This window comes from Mya arenaria, chromosome 17, assembly GCF_026914265.1.
Source record: "Mya arenaria isolate MELC-2E11 chromosome 17, ASM2691426v1".
In the NCBI taxonomy this organism is placed as follows: domain Eukaryota; kingdom Metazoa; phylum Mollusca; class Bivalvia; order Myida; family Myidae; genus Mya; species Mya arenaria.
Window position 1 is genome coordinate 52,473,313 of NC_069138.1, and position 17,163 is coordinate 52,490,475.

At 35.8% G+C, this 17,163-nt stretch overlaps 1 protein-coding gene across 1 annotated transcript; it reads right to left on the minus strand.

The window, feature by feature from the left end:
- Positions 1–328: 328 nt before the first annotated feature.
- On the minus strand, positions 329–3,253 carry LOC128223611 (inhibitor of nuclear factor kappa-B kinase subunit epsilon-like). Its single transcript, XM_052932885.1, has 4 exons — positions 3,116–3,253; positions 2,487–2,624; positions 1,878–2,007; positions 329–423 (listed from the first exon to the last, which is right to left on the minus strand). Exons 1-4 carry the CDS (start codon positions 3,251–3,253, stop codon positions 329–331), a joined length of 501 nt encoding a protein of 166 aa, XP_052788845.1.
- Between the last annotated feature and the right edge of the window lie 13,910 nt (positions 3,254–17,163).

Genomic DNA, 17,163 nt, shown 5'->3' on the forward strand with positions numbered 1-17,163 from the left:
ACGAGCACCTTTGGCTGCAAGTAGATCACGTAGTAATTTCCATTTAGTACCTAAACTTTATTTCTTTACTCATGGAATTCTTTATTATTCATGCAGTTTTATACTTCACTGGCAATCAATTTAAACAGAATAGTACAAATTACACGTTAAAACATTACTATTAAATAATACTATTGTTCAAAATTTTACAAACTACTTCTAATGATGTACCGAAATACATCCGAGGCTGTTTTGGATGGAAAATGGCCGAGGAGTTCCGAATGGTTATATGACTGATTCCAGACGGCAAATCTAACATACTGTGAAACATGTTAAACATGTGGGGCACTCACCTTCCGTCACTTTCTATCTTTCTCATGATATTGCCCGGCTTTATATCTCTATGGATGATTTTCAGTGATTTCAGATATCTCAGGCCTTCTGCTGAAAACAGAAACAAAACTGACAGTAATAGTTGCATCTTTTAAGAAGACAGTATAAATATAAGTACTAATACTGTGCATATCTTCCCGGAAAACTATACGATATATAGTGTAACAGTGTGTAGATATTATTTCACTGTTTCATTATATCAAGCAAAATGTACTAACACCAGTTTGTATACCAAGTGATAAATTACGTCATATTTTCTTTTACTACACCCTTTAAAAAACAAAGGGCAGTATATGCCGTTTAGAGAGCCCCGCCTTCGTTGTATTACCGAAGTTTAAAAAGGTTATTAATGTCATCAAACACTTCGACAAACCTGTTTCCATATTAATAATGTTTTGACAGTTCTCCGTCAGACGGTCGTATTGTGAAAAGTTCTGTCGACGTGTTTTAAGAAACTAAACTCTCAGTCAAACTCTGGTAAAAGACCGAATGTGTGGCCCCGTAAGCGACGAAGACTGCGCTCTGTTTCACTTTAAATGGTGACGAAATAATTAAGTAATCTTTGTTTAAAGTAGTCATTCGAAGCAAAATACTGCCTTCCGACGTAGCATCTACGACGCAATTTATCCCGTGGTATACACACAGGTGTTAGTACATTTCGCCTGATAAAATGAAACAGTGAAATAATATCAATCCGATTTAGGCCATTAATATAATATATGAATATGTTAAAGCTGCACTCTAACAGATTGAAAGTTTTTACTTTTTTGAATGATCCGATTTTTGCGTCAACGTCTGTATACCATATGTCTGTGATGTAAGAAGACTAACAAAAATGTTTTATGGCTAAAATCATTACTAACGCTTTAAGAAAAAAAAATCGGCCGTTTTTCGAACAATTGAGATCTGCTTTATTATGACAGGGGTGTAGCTAGGGCCTTAAAAAATTGTAGGCCCATGATTCTATGTGAGTTTTGGGACTTTCATATGCACATTACACACACTAAATTGTACTTGCAATGATTACAATAAAACCAAGTAATATACTCTGCACGTACAAGTAGTTTGAATAAACAACAAACTTGCCAGTACTTGTAAAAAAATGTTCAAAGTGTTTGAATAGCTATTAGTTTTTAATCCATTTTTTAGTTATTTAAATTTTGTCATTTTTCATTAAAGTTGCAGGCCGCGGCCAACAATGCCTATATGTAGCTACGCCACTGTATGAGTTATCCTATATGACTAAATTGAAGGCAATGATGCCAAAATTCATCTGATTCCAGGACAGTCATTTAAAAAACGTCAAAAAAGTCAATATGTAAGAGTTCAACTTTAAACAATACACTTTCAATAAACAAGTGGTCAAACATATCCCAGTTATTCATCACAGCTTTGCTCTGGGCGATCCTGTAACACGGTTAAAATCTAATAAATTAGATAATAAAAATAAAAAATAAAAATAAAAATTTAATAATCAAGTCTTTAACAAGGCAAATAACACATACTGATGTCTCGTAGAAAGTTAAGAAATTCGTCCTCCTCAAAACCAAGACTGTTGGCCGGATGTTCCAACAGCGATTTAACGCTCCCACCCTGACAGTACTCCAGAATCAACACTTCTTGACCCGTCTCTATCTAAAAAGTTTAAAATTATATTGATAGTTGTATTTTTTTATGAGAAAGGTTATTTGGATATTTTTAATTTTTTGAGTTTATGCCAAAGACTGTTATCCTCAGAATAACAGTATTTGGCCTAAACTCAAAAAATTAAAAATGAATAAAACGTCAATTAATTTGCAGCAGAAAACAGATCTAAATAAAACATTATTGTAACATTCAAACGTCTGCGTTTGTAAAAACAAACTGGATGAGAGAGAGAGAGAGAGAGAGTCAGACAGAGAGAGGGAGAGAGTCAGGGAGAGAGAGAGAGAGAGACCGAGAGAGGGAGACCGAGAGAGGGAGAGAGAGTGACAGAGAGACAACGGGGGAGGAAAGAGACAGACAGACAGACAGGACAGGACAGGACAAGACAGGACAGAGGGACGGACGGACGGACGGACGGATGGACGGACGGACAGACAGACAGACAGACATATGATTACATCAACACTTACGACTTTTTCACACGCAATGAGGTGCATAACATTCTTATGGTTCAATGTTTTTAAGAGCTTCATTTCTCGGATGCGAGCACGTTCTATGTATGTCGAGTTGTCAACGAAAACCTTGACAGCCACTTGTTCACCATCCAACTGAAAAGAATACGTTTATTTAAAGCTTTCACGTATAAGTTGGAACTCATTGAAAACTTTTCAACATTTTATCTACTAGTGTTTGGTGAAGAAAAAAAAGAACTTTACTGGCTTAAAGCTGCACTCTCACAGATTGAACGTTTGAACAGAAATATGAAAAACTACGATCTGATTTTTGTCAGCAATCTTATATCATTTGTTTGAAGATGTTTACGCATAAATATGCTCTTTCCAAGACAAAAATAAAAAAAAGTTGTAAAAAATGGTATATCTATGAGAATACAGGTATATCTATGAGAATACAGCTTTAAACGTTTTGTTACAGTTAATTTAAACCGATTAAAACCCGTTTTGAATACATGTCTTATTTTTACTTTTGGTTTGTATGAAAACTGTTTCAAAGGGTTTAGAAAATGATAAACATTTCCTGGAAAATATATAACTGAACTAGATAATTCTTAATGACATGAACTCGTATTTCCGAAGCAAACTGTATCACTTGAAGGATGTGCCGTGGTAACAGTTTCATCAGGGCCAATAATCGCTAACGTGAATAGTTTGACTCTGAGATTCAGGGCCAGTCTCAAGTCTGAATTTTTGACTGAAGACTCAATATGGTAAAACTTCATTTTATCGTAACTCTCATTCTAGCTAAGCATTAATGGTAAGGTTTGCTGAATGTATTACTATTTCATTGTTGTACTTTTATTTACATATATGTTTGTAAAAGAAATGGAATAAATATGATTGTTTGACCCTTCATAAAAACCCTTTCAGAGTATGAGTCTAGCTTTGACTTGAGACTGGTCGTAATCATGGCCCCAAATGTTTCAAAATATCTATGATGTAACATTTTTTGACACAATGCCTGACCGCAGACCACGTTATTTTTCACAGATACAGCAACTTTAAGCTCGTTTACAACACAGCTAAAAAATCTTTTTCGAAACATAAGTGTCAAACACAGATTCGAGACAGAAATGAATAAGCGACCAGGTTTATCGGAAAGAATATTTTTAAGAGAAAAAAATCAATTATATCATTAAAAAAGTCCTACCCTCGATCGTGCAAGAAACACACTCGCCGTGGCCCCCCTGCCCAGACTGTCAGCCGTGTTATAAACATAGTTTTCTGTATGATGCAGAGGACTGGTTGTTTCCGCTTGTAGAGGACAGTGTGTCTAAAAAGAAATACGTTATCTTGTAATTCAATTTGAATAGCATGTTCCCTTCGATTAGTTGAAAAATAGTACAACTATATAATTATATAACATAAAATAACTCTCTGATAATACTTTAACCGTTATAAATCATTTTAGAACGTGTATATGTTGACCAAGTTGTTTTTAAAGATTCAAAAATACATGGGCTGCTTTCAACTAAATACCATAACATTCATCAATAAGCGTAAATATTTGATGAATTTCTCAGATCACACACACAGTGCGTGCATAACATGTTGCTTCCGATGATGGCATAAAACAAAGATCTCTTTTTTTCTTCACAAAAAGGCCAGTCTATGTCGCTTCTTCGTTTGATTTTTCGGCGTTTGATTTAATAAAGTTACCTCAAATACTTCGACAACGTGATTCCACAATAATGTTTTGACAGTGCTACATCAGCAGTGTGCACGTATACCACGTGATAAATTGCGTCATAAATGCTACGTCGGAAGGCAATATCTTGCTTCAAACGAAGACTTTTAACAAAGATAACTTTACTTTTTCTTCACCGTTTTAAATGAAACAAAGCGCAGTCTACGAAACTTACAATGCCCCGCCTTCGGTCTTTTACCAGAGTTTGATTGAAAATTTAGTTCCTTAAAACACTTTGACAAACCATTTCATAATACGGCCGTCTGACGGAGCATTGTCAAAATATAAGGTTGGTCGAAGTGTTTGATGAAACTAATCAACTTATCAAACTCCGGTAATAAGGCGATGGCGAGGCTCTTTAAGCAGCATAGACTGTTCTTTGTTTTATTTAAAGAGGTGTAGAAATAGAAAAGATATCTTTGATTTAAGTCTTTGTTTTGCTTAAAATGTTGCTTTTCGACGTAGCATATATGACGTAATTTATCACGTGGTATACACACACTGATCAGGTGGCGGTTTTGTGAAGCGGTTAATCGAGGTGTTTTGAGAACCATTCAGTTAAACTGTGGGCAAAGATTTAAGACGAGGATATATAAGGGGCGTAGGCTGCGCCATTTTTCATTATGTTATCAAGCAGCCGGGTTACATCGATACACAGGAGCGCAGGAAGATCAATGTGGCGGATCCGTGGTCTAGTGGTAACATACTTGACTGTCAATCCCCGTCGCATGACTAGAAATACTAATCGTCTTTCGGGAGGGACGTTAAATGGGGATCCCTTGTGACAGTGCTATACACTGGTGCACGTTAAAGAACCAGGGTAGCTCTAACCAGGGTTACATTCCGTCTGTTCACTATACCCCAAAAACGTAAAATGACTATTTAACAATCTTATCGGAGCACTTGCAGAATGGGCAAGGCCAGAGTGTGAGTATGAACTAGAGATTGCTATTTTGAAAAAGCGCTTGTCTCCCCTATTGTGTGGTCGTAGGTGAGAAAAAATAAATGATGGACATGAAATTTGTAACTTTGGACTGGAGACAAACCAACAGTGAAGTTTGGTTTATTCGATTATATTAAATAGTGAAGAGAAGAAAGTGTTGTTGATTAATCATGGAAAATGTAAACGAAGTTTGCATTGTATGAAGTTCCTGGGCGCAAGCGTTATTCAATTATTGATCGGAAACCATTTTTCAGCTCACAGTCATCGTGACCATGACCTTTTACCTACTGATCACAACATCAATAGGGATCATCTACATAACCAACTTGCATACCAAGTATTAAGTTCTTGGGTGCAAGTGTTCTTTAGTTACTGAGCGGTAACCATTTCTTCAACTCAAGGTCATGGCAACCTTGACCTTTGACCTACTGATCTCAAAATCAATAGGGGTCATCTACTAGTCATGACCGACTAGCGTACCAAGAATGAAGTTCCTGGGTACAAGCGTTCTTAAGTTATTGAGCAGAAACCATTTTTAAGCTTAAGGTCACCGCCAACGTATCATTTTTTACCTGAAGGTAACCTTGACCTTTGACCTTTTGATCTGAAAATCAATAGGGGTCATCTTCTAGTCATGAACAACTAGCTTACCAAGTATGAAGTTCCTGAAACCAAAGGATCTTTAGTTATTGAGCGGAAACTTTTTCTTCACTTCAAGGTCATGGCAACCTTGACCTTTGACCTAGTGATCTCAAAATCAATATGGGTCATCTTCTAGTCATGACCAACTAGCATACCAAGTATGAAATTCCTGGTTGCAAGCGTTCTCTAGTTATTGAGCGGAAACAGTTTCTTCACCTCAAGGTCACGGTGACCTTGACCATTGACCTACTGATCTCAAAATCAATAGGAGTCATCTACTAGTCATGAACAACTATGAAGTTCCTGGGTACAAGCTTTCTTTAGTTATTGAGCAGAAACCATTTTTAAGCTTAAGGTCACTGCCAACATAACATTTTTTACCTGAAGGTAACCTTGACCTTTGACCTTTTGATCTCAAAATCAATAGGAGTCATCTAATAGTCATGAACAACTAGCATACCAAGTATGAAGTTCCTGGACCCAAAGGATCTTTAGTTATTGAGTGGAAACCGTTTCTTCACCTCAAGGTCACGTTGACCCTGATCTTTGACCTAGTGACCCCAAATTCAATAGGGGTCATCTACTAGTCATGACAAACTAGCATACCAAGTATGAAGTTCCTGGGTCTAAGAGTTCTATAGTTATTGGGCGGAAACGAAGTGTGACGTACTGACTGACTGACTGACAGACTGATGGACTGACTGACGGACAGGGCAAAAACAATATGTCTCCCCATGAATGGGGGAGACATAAAGATATTACACGCAAATGATTTTTACATGGAAGGTCACCACGACCTTGACTATTGACCTTGTTACCCCCAAAACAATTGGGATCATCTAGACATCATGACCAACCTCACTTCAAAGTTTGGTGAACCTAGATCAAAGCATTCTCCTGATATTGCACGGAAATATTTTTTTACATTAGAGGTCACAGCGACGTTGACCTTTGACCTTGTGACCCCCCAAAATATAGGAGTTTTCTAAACCTCATGATCAACCTCCCTACCAAGTTTGGTGAACCTAGGTCAAACCATTCTCAAGATATTGAGCGGAAATGTTTTTTACATTGGGGGTCGCCGCGACCTTGACCTTTGACCTAGTGACCCCAAAAACAATAGGGATCTTCTACACCTCATGACCAACCTCCCTACCAAGTTTGGTGAACCTAGGTCAAACCGTTCTCAAGATTTTGAGCAGAAATGTTTTTTATATTGGGGGTCGCCGCGACCTTGACCTTTGACCTAGTGACCCCAAAAACAATAGGGATCCTCTACACCTCACGACCAACCTCCCTACCAAGTTTGGTGATCCTAGGTCATGCGGTTTTCCAGTTATCGATCGGAAACGAAGTGTGACGTACGGACGGACTGACGGACTGACGGACTACCGGACAGGGCAAAAACAATATGTCTCCCCCAGAGAGGGGGAGACATAATAAGCTTACACACCACCACCACCATGTTTCAATGGATATCATAATATATCGTATCGTATAAAAGATATCTTCGTTCAGTCTTCATTTATAGCAAAATATTGCCTTCCGACGTAGCATAAATAATTTATGACGTGATTTATCCCTAGCCTGGGTTACCTGCCCTTACCATTTCATTATCGGTACTCTTGTTGTGCTGAGTTTGCTGGGAACCAGACAAGGTTTATCCCGCGGTATACACACACTGACACAGAGACATGCGATTAATCCGTTGACTTGGAGTTATAAATGTGTCATTAACTATTGAAATAAAAAAACACACATACCACAGCACTCATATTCAGGAGTTCCGCTTTTCTTTCAGGCAAATACGCAGCTAACTGAAAGTACATTTATTTTATCTTATTAGCTTTCGTTATCAATATCGTTCAGTTCTTATAACTGCAAATGTCTGCGCTGTTTATGTTAGCGAAACTAAAAGAAACGCTAATAGAAATTAAAAAGAACAGTGTATATTTAAACAATTCGTAATAAGTATTATAATGCTTTAAATGGTCGTCTCTAATAACTCGATATTGACTGTTTTAGACGAGCGCGTTTAGAACAGGAAAGACCAGAACACAATATTTATCAGCCATTAGGTCATAGACCCGTGTGGCAGATTTTTTAAATTTTATTTCATACATTTTTTATATAAATAGATAAATAAACACATTTTCTATGTTAGCCTTAAGTCTTGTTATGTAAAACATCAAAACATATCGACTAATAGGTTTGAGGATATGAAATTGTAACAACTAACTTCATACCAAGTCTGTATATAAGCTGAATAAACAAGAGCTATCACAGTATGTGACGAATCCTCCCGAATGCGACATTGGCCTTTGAACAATGTCAGTACATACAAAAGGAAGAAACTAGCAATGAAATGTATGGATAAAGCAAGGAATGTTAATGACCAAGTGAAATATATAAAACACTAATTACCTCTCATTGATGTTTTAAAACACCGCATGAGACCCTTGCGTGTGTTCACTGTAATGTGTCAGTACGTGTTGTTGTTGGTCGTATACAAACTAAACCAGAGAGAAACATGTGGTCATGTGTCAAGTTATTTTAAAATATGTCCATACAAGACAAAGTTACAGCCAGGGCACGTCCTTAATGCGCAATGTCCTTATATGCAGCATTCCATAGTAAACAAACTCTAAGTGTGACCTTGACCTTAGAGGTAGGAATACTGGTTTTGCACGCGACACGTCGTCATGATATGTCAAACACATGTGGCAAGTTAATTTAAAATATTTTTTTACAAGAGAAAGTTACAGTCCTGACAAGAGAATTTGAGCCGAACACACAGACGGACTTACCGACGGTGCAGTTATGTACTGAAAATTTAATTAAGGAGTAAATTTAATAATGTAAATTTATATAATAATCAGTGCATACACAGTGTGTGTATACCACGTGATAAACTACGTCATATAGGTAGCATACCAGAAGTCAACATTTTGCTAAAAAAGAAGACTTAACTACAAAATAACTTTTCTTTTACTAAACCATTTTAAATGAAACAAAGGGCAGTCTATGCCGATAAAGAGCCACGCCTTCGTTTGTTTTATTACCGGAATTTGATAAGGTGATCAGATTCATCAAACACTTCGACAAACCAGTTTTCAAAATAATGTTTTGACAGTGCTCCGTCGGACGGCCGTATTGTGAAGGGTTTGTCGAAGTGTTTTAAGAACTTATACTCTCAATCAAACTCTGGTAAAATACCGAAGGCGGGACTCCGTCGGCGTCGTAGACTGCGCTATGTTTCATTTAAAATCGTGAGGAAATAGTGAAGTTATCTTTGTTTTAAGTCTTCATTCGAAGCCAAATATTGTCTTCCGACGTAGCATTTATGACACAATTAATCACATGGTATTCACACACTGATAAAACGCGCGACAAAGCATTGGACAGTTCATCATCAGCGTATGTGAAACAGGTAGATTTGTTGTCCTTATTTATTTAATAAGACATGTGATTAAAAGGATCTTACACACTTGATCATATAAAACACAATTTGATTCAGCTCCTGCAGTATAGGAAATATGTTAATAATCTTCATGAACTTGTTCAATCAAATGTGTACAATATGACGACTCTTGACAGATGACGACTACCGATCCGGTTTATCCTGCCTACCGTGAACTGGTTTCGATCGGTTTCATGTAGCAAGAAATGTTGAAACCGGCTAAAACGACCGACAAAAACAGTACACTTGGGAAGACGTCAGATTATGAAAAAACTAATGTGTGTGTGTGTGTATGTGATGGCAAAGGTTTAAAACCAATACAATTGTATGGCAGGGCATGAGAATCTGTTAAAAGTCTTAATTCCTATGTTGTCTTGGACAAAATTTAAAAGACCTGTAATAAAGAATGACATTACTAACACAGTTAAAATAATTAGTAAACTTTACTATTAACCGTCATCACAGTAAAATTTGTTGCTGTCACTTTTGTTGTCGGCATCAATATCGCAAATGTTGTGAACATCTTAGTCATTATGCACCGGTGAATTGTAACCACGCCCCAAGGTCCGGTGAATAGCGGGGACTTTGATTTTCGGACCAGCCAAACCCGGGTAAAATTCACGCCCTGCGTTGACACACTGCTGTCAAAATCCCCGCCAAATGCCCCCGCAACCCGGGATACTTAGATAAAGCCCATTCCCCGCTATTTTCGGAGTGAAAACAAAACCACCGCCTTCACTCAGCACTGCGGGGCCACCTGGAAGGTAAAATCACGGCCCATTTCTCCCGCTATCCCCGGTATACCCCCGGACCTTGGGGCGTGGTTAGAATGGACTGGTGCATTAGTTTTAACATCGTTATAAATGGCTATAAAGCGCGAGTTTTGCATTATTACAAACACGAGCAGTGATTGTTTTGGTATAATGTATTGCCTTCTCACAGCGTTTTTTTTTTTTCATTTTCCCCAAAAATTCGTGATATTTATATATCACTTTATTACATATTCTATAAATGAATAAAAATGCATTGAATTTATTTAAAACATAATCGAAATCTTGATAAAGACAAGTCCCTTTACAGCATAACGTATGCATAAAGAAGAAATTCATGTTTATTTGCTCTTCAAGCATGATTTTGTGTTTTTCCCAAAGTCAAAATAAGTCCCAATTTTGAAGGAACAGACGGTGAAAAAAAATACCAAAAAAAAGACAGAGAGAGAGAGATGGATGGAGGGAGAGAGACAGAGAGAGTAAAAATATCATAATCAGTACTCTATTTCAATAGTCGTGGTACTACTCAAATATGTAAGTCAAAAAAGCACTGTGAATTTCTCCTCCATCATTTAGTGAATTTGCAGGAAATATGTATTTTGTGATTTCCAATCTATATTGCAAAACTTAATAACTTGAACAAACGAAATTCAGCCTTTACCTGCAAATTCAGACAGTCATTTATATCCTGAAAGTATTAGCCTGTCAATAGTCAATTAGTCCGTAAACAACATGCAATTCCCATTAAAATATACTTATAAGTGTATGTTTTAAAACCGCCGCAATCGCGTATGACCCTTAAAGCCTTTTGCCATGAAAGTATAAATAAAAATTAGACTTGACACATTCATACTTTTACATAAACATTTTAAAACTTTTGCAACACGCTTTCCCCCCATATGAATCTATATTTGGCATGACACATTCACGTCAATTGTGCTAACATGTACAAGAGAAACATCGCGCTTCAACTACCGTGACATTCGCAATTCTTTAGTTCGACAAAACAACAGATCAAATGAAGGCATACTTTTGCATAATATATTTCACAAACTGGAAACATTCAAATTTATTTAATTAATTAGCATTGTACTTACCAGAAGTCATAACGATATTCTTTCCCAACATAATCGAGGACTTTCCATCCCTGCTATTTTTAGAACTTGTTGTTTACTATTACAGGTCACGGGTAACTAGGACTTAAATGTCAAACCAAATTTTGTTTCGCTCAACGGAGTTACTTACCTTTCCTTTAAGATTTATTTTCAAGTGACCGATATCTTCCATTCCACAGTCAAACAAATGCCCACCAATCAAGATAATGATTATATAGGAAATAAAAAGGTTTTGTCTTTCACAGTTGTTTTATTTGTTGTTGTTTTTTTTCAGTGTTGTTATTGTTGTATTTATTTCACCCCGCTCGGGTAAAATCCGTAAGACATTAATATGGTGTGTTCGGATCGTGTTGAGTGGTTCATTTATCATTTTTTAATAAGGTGTATTACTATGGGAAACGCCGGATTCGTTAATGTACATGTGTTTGTGCCTATTAATTGTTTGTTGTGGCAATGAACCGTTATGTTTCAGATGCATTGCTTTTTTCCTATTCTCGTTTTTCTTTTATTTTGAAAAAAAAATACCGGGATTCTGTGTATACTGTGTATTGTTATTAAAGAGAATCGTCCATGGTGTGTTAAATCCCCTTTTTACCAAATTTTTTTTTGAAAAACGTTAGCAACAAGAGTCTTTGCGTGATAGGTTGATCATATTATAACGTGATGTTACCAATGTAGTTGATTAAGGTTAAACATCAATCCAATGTTGTATCAGTCTTTGTGGCCGAGTGGTTCAGACGTTGGGATGTTTATAATTTGTTTCTGGATGTACCGCTGGGATTCGCTCCAAACTAAAGCTAAATATTTGGTTTTGTTCTTTTATTGTATTTTATTCTGAATATTCAGTATCAAAGAGTAAAAGTATTATAAAGTAAGTGTAACAGATGCATTTTTTGTAAAACTTAATTTGGGTCCAAAAATGAACGATACCCTTCAATTGGCCGTGTAGTAACATTCGCAAAAATTCACAAGGATGCAATAGCATATATACTTGTATTACTTAAAATGAATGAATAGTACATTTGATTTGGTAGTTTACCAGTTGAACAAGAGGCTCGACCCCCCCCCCCCATTCTTGATGCGCTGCGTAGGTCCTGGGTGAAATCCCCAACCGCGTCATGCTAAAGGGCGTTGTCAATGGTACTCCCTTGATGGCCGTGCACAACTATCAAAGCACAAGACAGCTGTATTCCGTGTATATGTGATTTATACCGACAACGTCAAATAACCAGGTATAATCAAAAACAACTCAGTTTGTTTCTCAAACAGCTGTTATCTACTTTACATGCCTTTCGACCTTCAAATTCACTAATGATGGCACATGGGTCGATTGACAACGAAACCAGACCTTCCATGGTAAACTTTTAAAAACAATCTTTGTAATAGTTGGATGGCATGAATTAAAATCTTAATTATTAAGAATGGGCTAAGTGGCGAAGCGAACAAGCCCTTTTCTTAATCAATAAGATTTTAATTCATGACATTCAAATGACTTAGAATATATACAACCTTATTGGGTAACACATTGTCAACGCGACATCTGACGCAGCGAGGGTGTATCAAATGAGTTGCAGTGGGCGGACCTATAAACACCCGCAAAATTCTTAATGATTAAGCCTTGAACTTATGATTCCCTATCTGCAATTGAATTGGCTATACACGTAGATTGAATTCTAAACACCATTAAACTAACGAAAAGAATAAATCTTGTTGAGGATACCAGTTTCAGTTTCAGTTTCATTTTATAGGCAATATCAGCCAATTCATTCCTTTGGCCAAACACAAACATTATCATATATACACACAAATGGCCACACAGAAGAACAATTAAACATATTTATATCTGACGAGTATCTAAAAAATAAATGGATATTAATAAATAAAGCAGGTAGGGATTTGTACTGATGGGATGTAACCTACTGTTGACAAAACCATTAATCGTGGACAGTTACTTCCCTTTCATATAATAATAACCAGGCTTTCGACATGGAATGTCACTTCTGTTATGATTGGTTTTGAAATCCTTTCTACGACCATTCGCACTGTACCACTGCCCCTGGCATGTACAGAAGTTGTCAGTTCCTTGCAGGGGCGAAGGCACCTACTACTGGTTCTGCCCAGGATAGATGTGCGGTGGTTGAACTGTCACTCTGGGACCCTTCAATGTGCTCACGCCGGGACCCGGAGTATAAACTACTAACACCACCACCACATGGAATGTATTCAGGTTAAACGTTTGCAATTAGGATGTCTAAAATTGATGTGTTTTCACTGTAAGCATTTAGCTGTTGTCTTAACAGAAGTGTTTGAATAAACATTTGTATATATATTTCCAGTAAAGTCTTTAGTGAATTATTTTCAGGAATTAGTTTGACAAAAAAGTCATAACTCCCTATCTACCCTATATTTTATTTTAAGTGACAACAAAAACCTTTTAAGCTTAATGATGTAACACATTGTTTACAGAGCAGAAAATCTAAATATACTTATTCCATCCAGAAACAAAATCAAATACTTTAGAATGAATTTAATACTCTTACCATTTTTTTTAGATCCGGGATTCTGTACCAAACCGACAAATCACTATTGTACTAAATTAAATTGTACTAAAATGGTAGAATTTGAACATGTTCACTCAAAAAATGGAGTTTTAGGAAATTACGGGAAAATCACTACTACTAAATGTGTAGGGTCGGAAGGATAAATAGGGCCGATCTAGTTAGTTGAAAACATGTAGGCGCATTGAGCGATGTATGATATGGCTATATTGCTTTATTTCAAGCTGCACTCTCACAGATATACCACTATTTTATTTTTGTCTTGGAAAGAGCAACTGTTTCCTTAAATTTCTGCAGACCAAAAAATCAGATCGTAGATTTTCATATTTCAGTTCGAAAATTAATATTTCATGGCTTAAACCGTTAAGAAAAATGCATAAAATATCTTCTTTTTTAACTTAAATATAAAAATCTGCAATCTTTTTTGTCAGCAGTCTTATATAACTGTAATGTCCATGTATGTTCGCAAATATTGGCTCATTCAAGACAAAAAATAAAAAAAAAGTTGTCAAATCGTTCAATCTGTGAGAGCGCAGCTTTAATAAACTTATGTTATTTGATACCAGTATTTTGTAGGGATATCATTGTAAAAGATGCACTCTTACTCACAAATAAGGTTTACCACAATTCATTTAAATGTTTTAGTATGCCAGAAAGGACGAATACGTGTCGAAAGCAATTTCCATTTTATTAAGGTGCAGAAAACTCTGTATTTCTACCTTATGAGACTATAGTAGATCACATTTTCTCCCACCTCAGATAAGTATATCCAATAATTTAACCATGCTAGATATTCTTATCTTGCCCACGGGCGAAGATAAAGTGCCCGGATGGAACTCCTTTTCCATGGTCAACACACTGTAATTACCCCCCTTGTTAAAGACTGTCGTCTGTAGCATCAAGGAAATCTTGTCTTATGGTAATATTTAGAACGCTTATTAATTATTTCTGGCTTCAAATGTCGCCATAAAACAGTTTTCACGCACTATTAAAGAAATAATGCTTCATTCTCCTTAGAACTATTTAAAAAGACCGATTTCACTATTAACATTAACTGGATCACTGCGCGCATATCCATGACAACCACGTGCTATCGCATATCCATACGCATTTATGTTCACTTAACACAAAAGAGTTCCAGCAAAAAATACATTTTTACTTAATTTTGTTTAACTGAGGTGGGAGAAAAAGCATCTATCATACCCGAGCGTAGGGTGTTTTGCGGAAACGAGGTTTACCGAGTTTCCGCAAAACACCCTGCGCGAGGGTCGGGATGAACCTATCTTACACTCTCGGCCATGGAAGATACTTATAATATCTTTCAGCACCCATCATTTAGTATTTATGTGTGTCCAACTATTAAATACACAGTTTCAATCATTTTATCAGTCATTAATAGTTTCAAAAAAGCATTTTTAGTAAGTAGTTAAAGGTTTATCAGTCAAAATTTATATTGGTTATATAAACGTAGTCGTTGAGCTGCATCCGTTTCCGGGGACGATCGTCTCAAGACTGTCCTGGCATATTGCTGGCATAACCGTCGCCCATTTTAAAGGAATTCAAGTTAGTTTGTCCTAATTCTACCTTGAGCACTGAACGATGCTTATAAGAACAAGTCTTTCAAAAAAGATTATTATATCTAATAAACCGTTTTGTAACAAGGGATAAATCAAGACAAAAATATCAAAAGACTATAAAATATTCATTCATCAATAAATCAGTACCTAGCGATCTATTACGCTTCAGTTTTAACAGCAATATGAAGTTCATTGACAGTTATAGGCTGGTCCAGTTCATGAAATGAATCATTGATAAAATTAAAATCATTCGTGCTACCAAAATTGAAACATTAAAAAACACTACTTACCTAAAGCTGAAAAATATTCTTTAAAAGTTTCATTTGATAAGCTATTATATGTTGATATAGAATAAGATTTAAAACATTTCCATCTAGGTTAACGTTTCTTTAGATGTTCTATTTCTTGCATTTTTAATCTGAATGCAGCATTTTTCCTATTTTTACAAATACTTTATACACATGCTTACATTCTACTAATAACAATCTATTTTCAAATTATTTTAATTTCGGTATTAAATCAGGGGGACAAACGTATTTTGTGTTTGCCGAATTTTTAGAACAGAACAGATCATTTATATACCAGAAGATCATAGAACCATGTGGCAGAATATCATACATATATGGCGAACATTACAAAACTTTTGTAAATATATATTTACTTTCGCACTTTCGTGAACTACAGACAACATCAAAACTTACAAAAATCAAAATGCTAACAATAGAATGAATGGTATGTATGTGATTATATTTGATATGCATATATATAAACATAAACACAACATATACACATATTAACACACACACATTCTTATGTTGGATATAATGCAGCATTTCTAAGTTCCAAAGACTTGTATATAAACATACTCAGATCTTATTAAAGATGCACTCTTACTCCCAAATAAGACTTATGATAATTAATATTATTGTTTTCATTTTTCAAAATGGGTTGATAGATGTCAACAACAATGTTTCTAATGAAGGATCTTGAGTTCAATTTGCTAATTAATAAGAATGAACATAAAACATGGTATTTCTGCCTTGTGATACTATAGTAGACCACAGTAAATCTTTTAGCAATCACCAATCATTTAATATTTGTCATGCTTTCTGCTATTATAAACAGGGTGACAAGCTTGTTATCAGTAAACGTTATTTCAGTAAATGCATTATTTAGTAAGTAGATATTGTTATTTCATTAAATTTGATGTGTGTTATAAATACAATTATATGTATTGATTTCAAATAAGAGTTTCACTTTAAAATAGTTTCATTTTCTGTATTGATCAAGGCAATTAATTTATACAGACTAGGATGTTGTCTATAATACCTAGGTATAAATTTCATTCTAAGTTCATTAAATAATGTGCATTCTGGAAGAAAATGGTATTCATCTTCTAATAAGGAACAGACAGTGCATTTACGATCATTTAGGGGCGTTGATTGCGGTCTATTCCATCGTTCCATTTCAATGCTTTAAGTGAGGGAATTGTGTGATGCGGAATAAAATGGCGGTGTTCGAAGACATTTTGGTGTTTTGGGAGGATAATTTCACTTGGTAAGTAACTTTTATCACTTTTCCCGCAATATGAATACGCCTACCCTACCCGAGGCCACCCGTGGAAATTTCTCTCAGTTTTTAAACCTATGCATCTTGAGGCAATTACAAAAATGTTATTGAATGTATAAGCTGAACAAAGTGAATATATGAAATTGCGTGACTTGAAACTGTGTTTTTTAGTCAAAGTGCACCTTTCTTGTACCTCTTTTAGCTATTTTTTGTTGAATTTTTGCATATTTTTTTAAACACCTTTTATGTTGGGCGAGGAAGTATTATGCAGTTTTTGTGTGATGCAAAATCAGAATAAGCGTGAGTGTAAT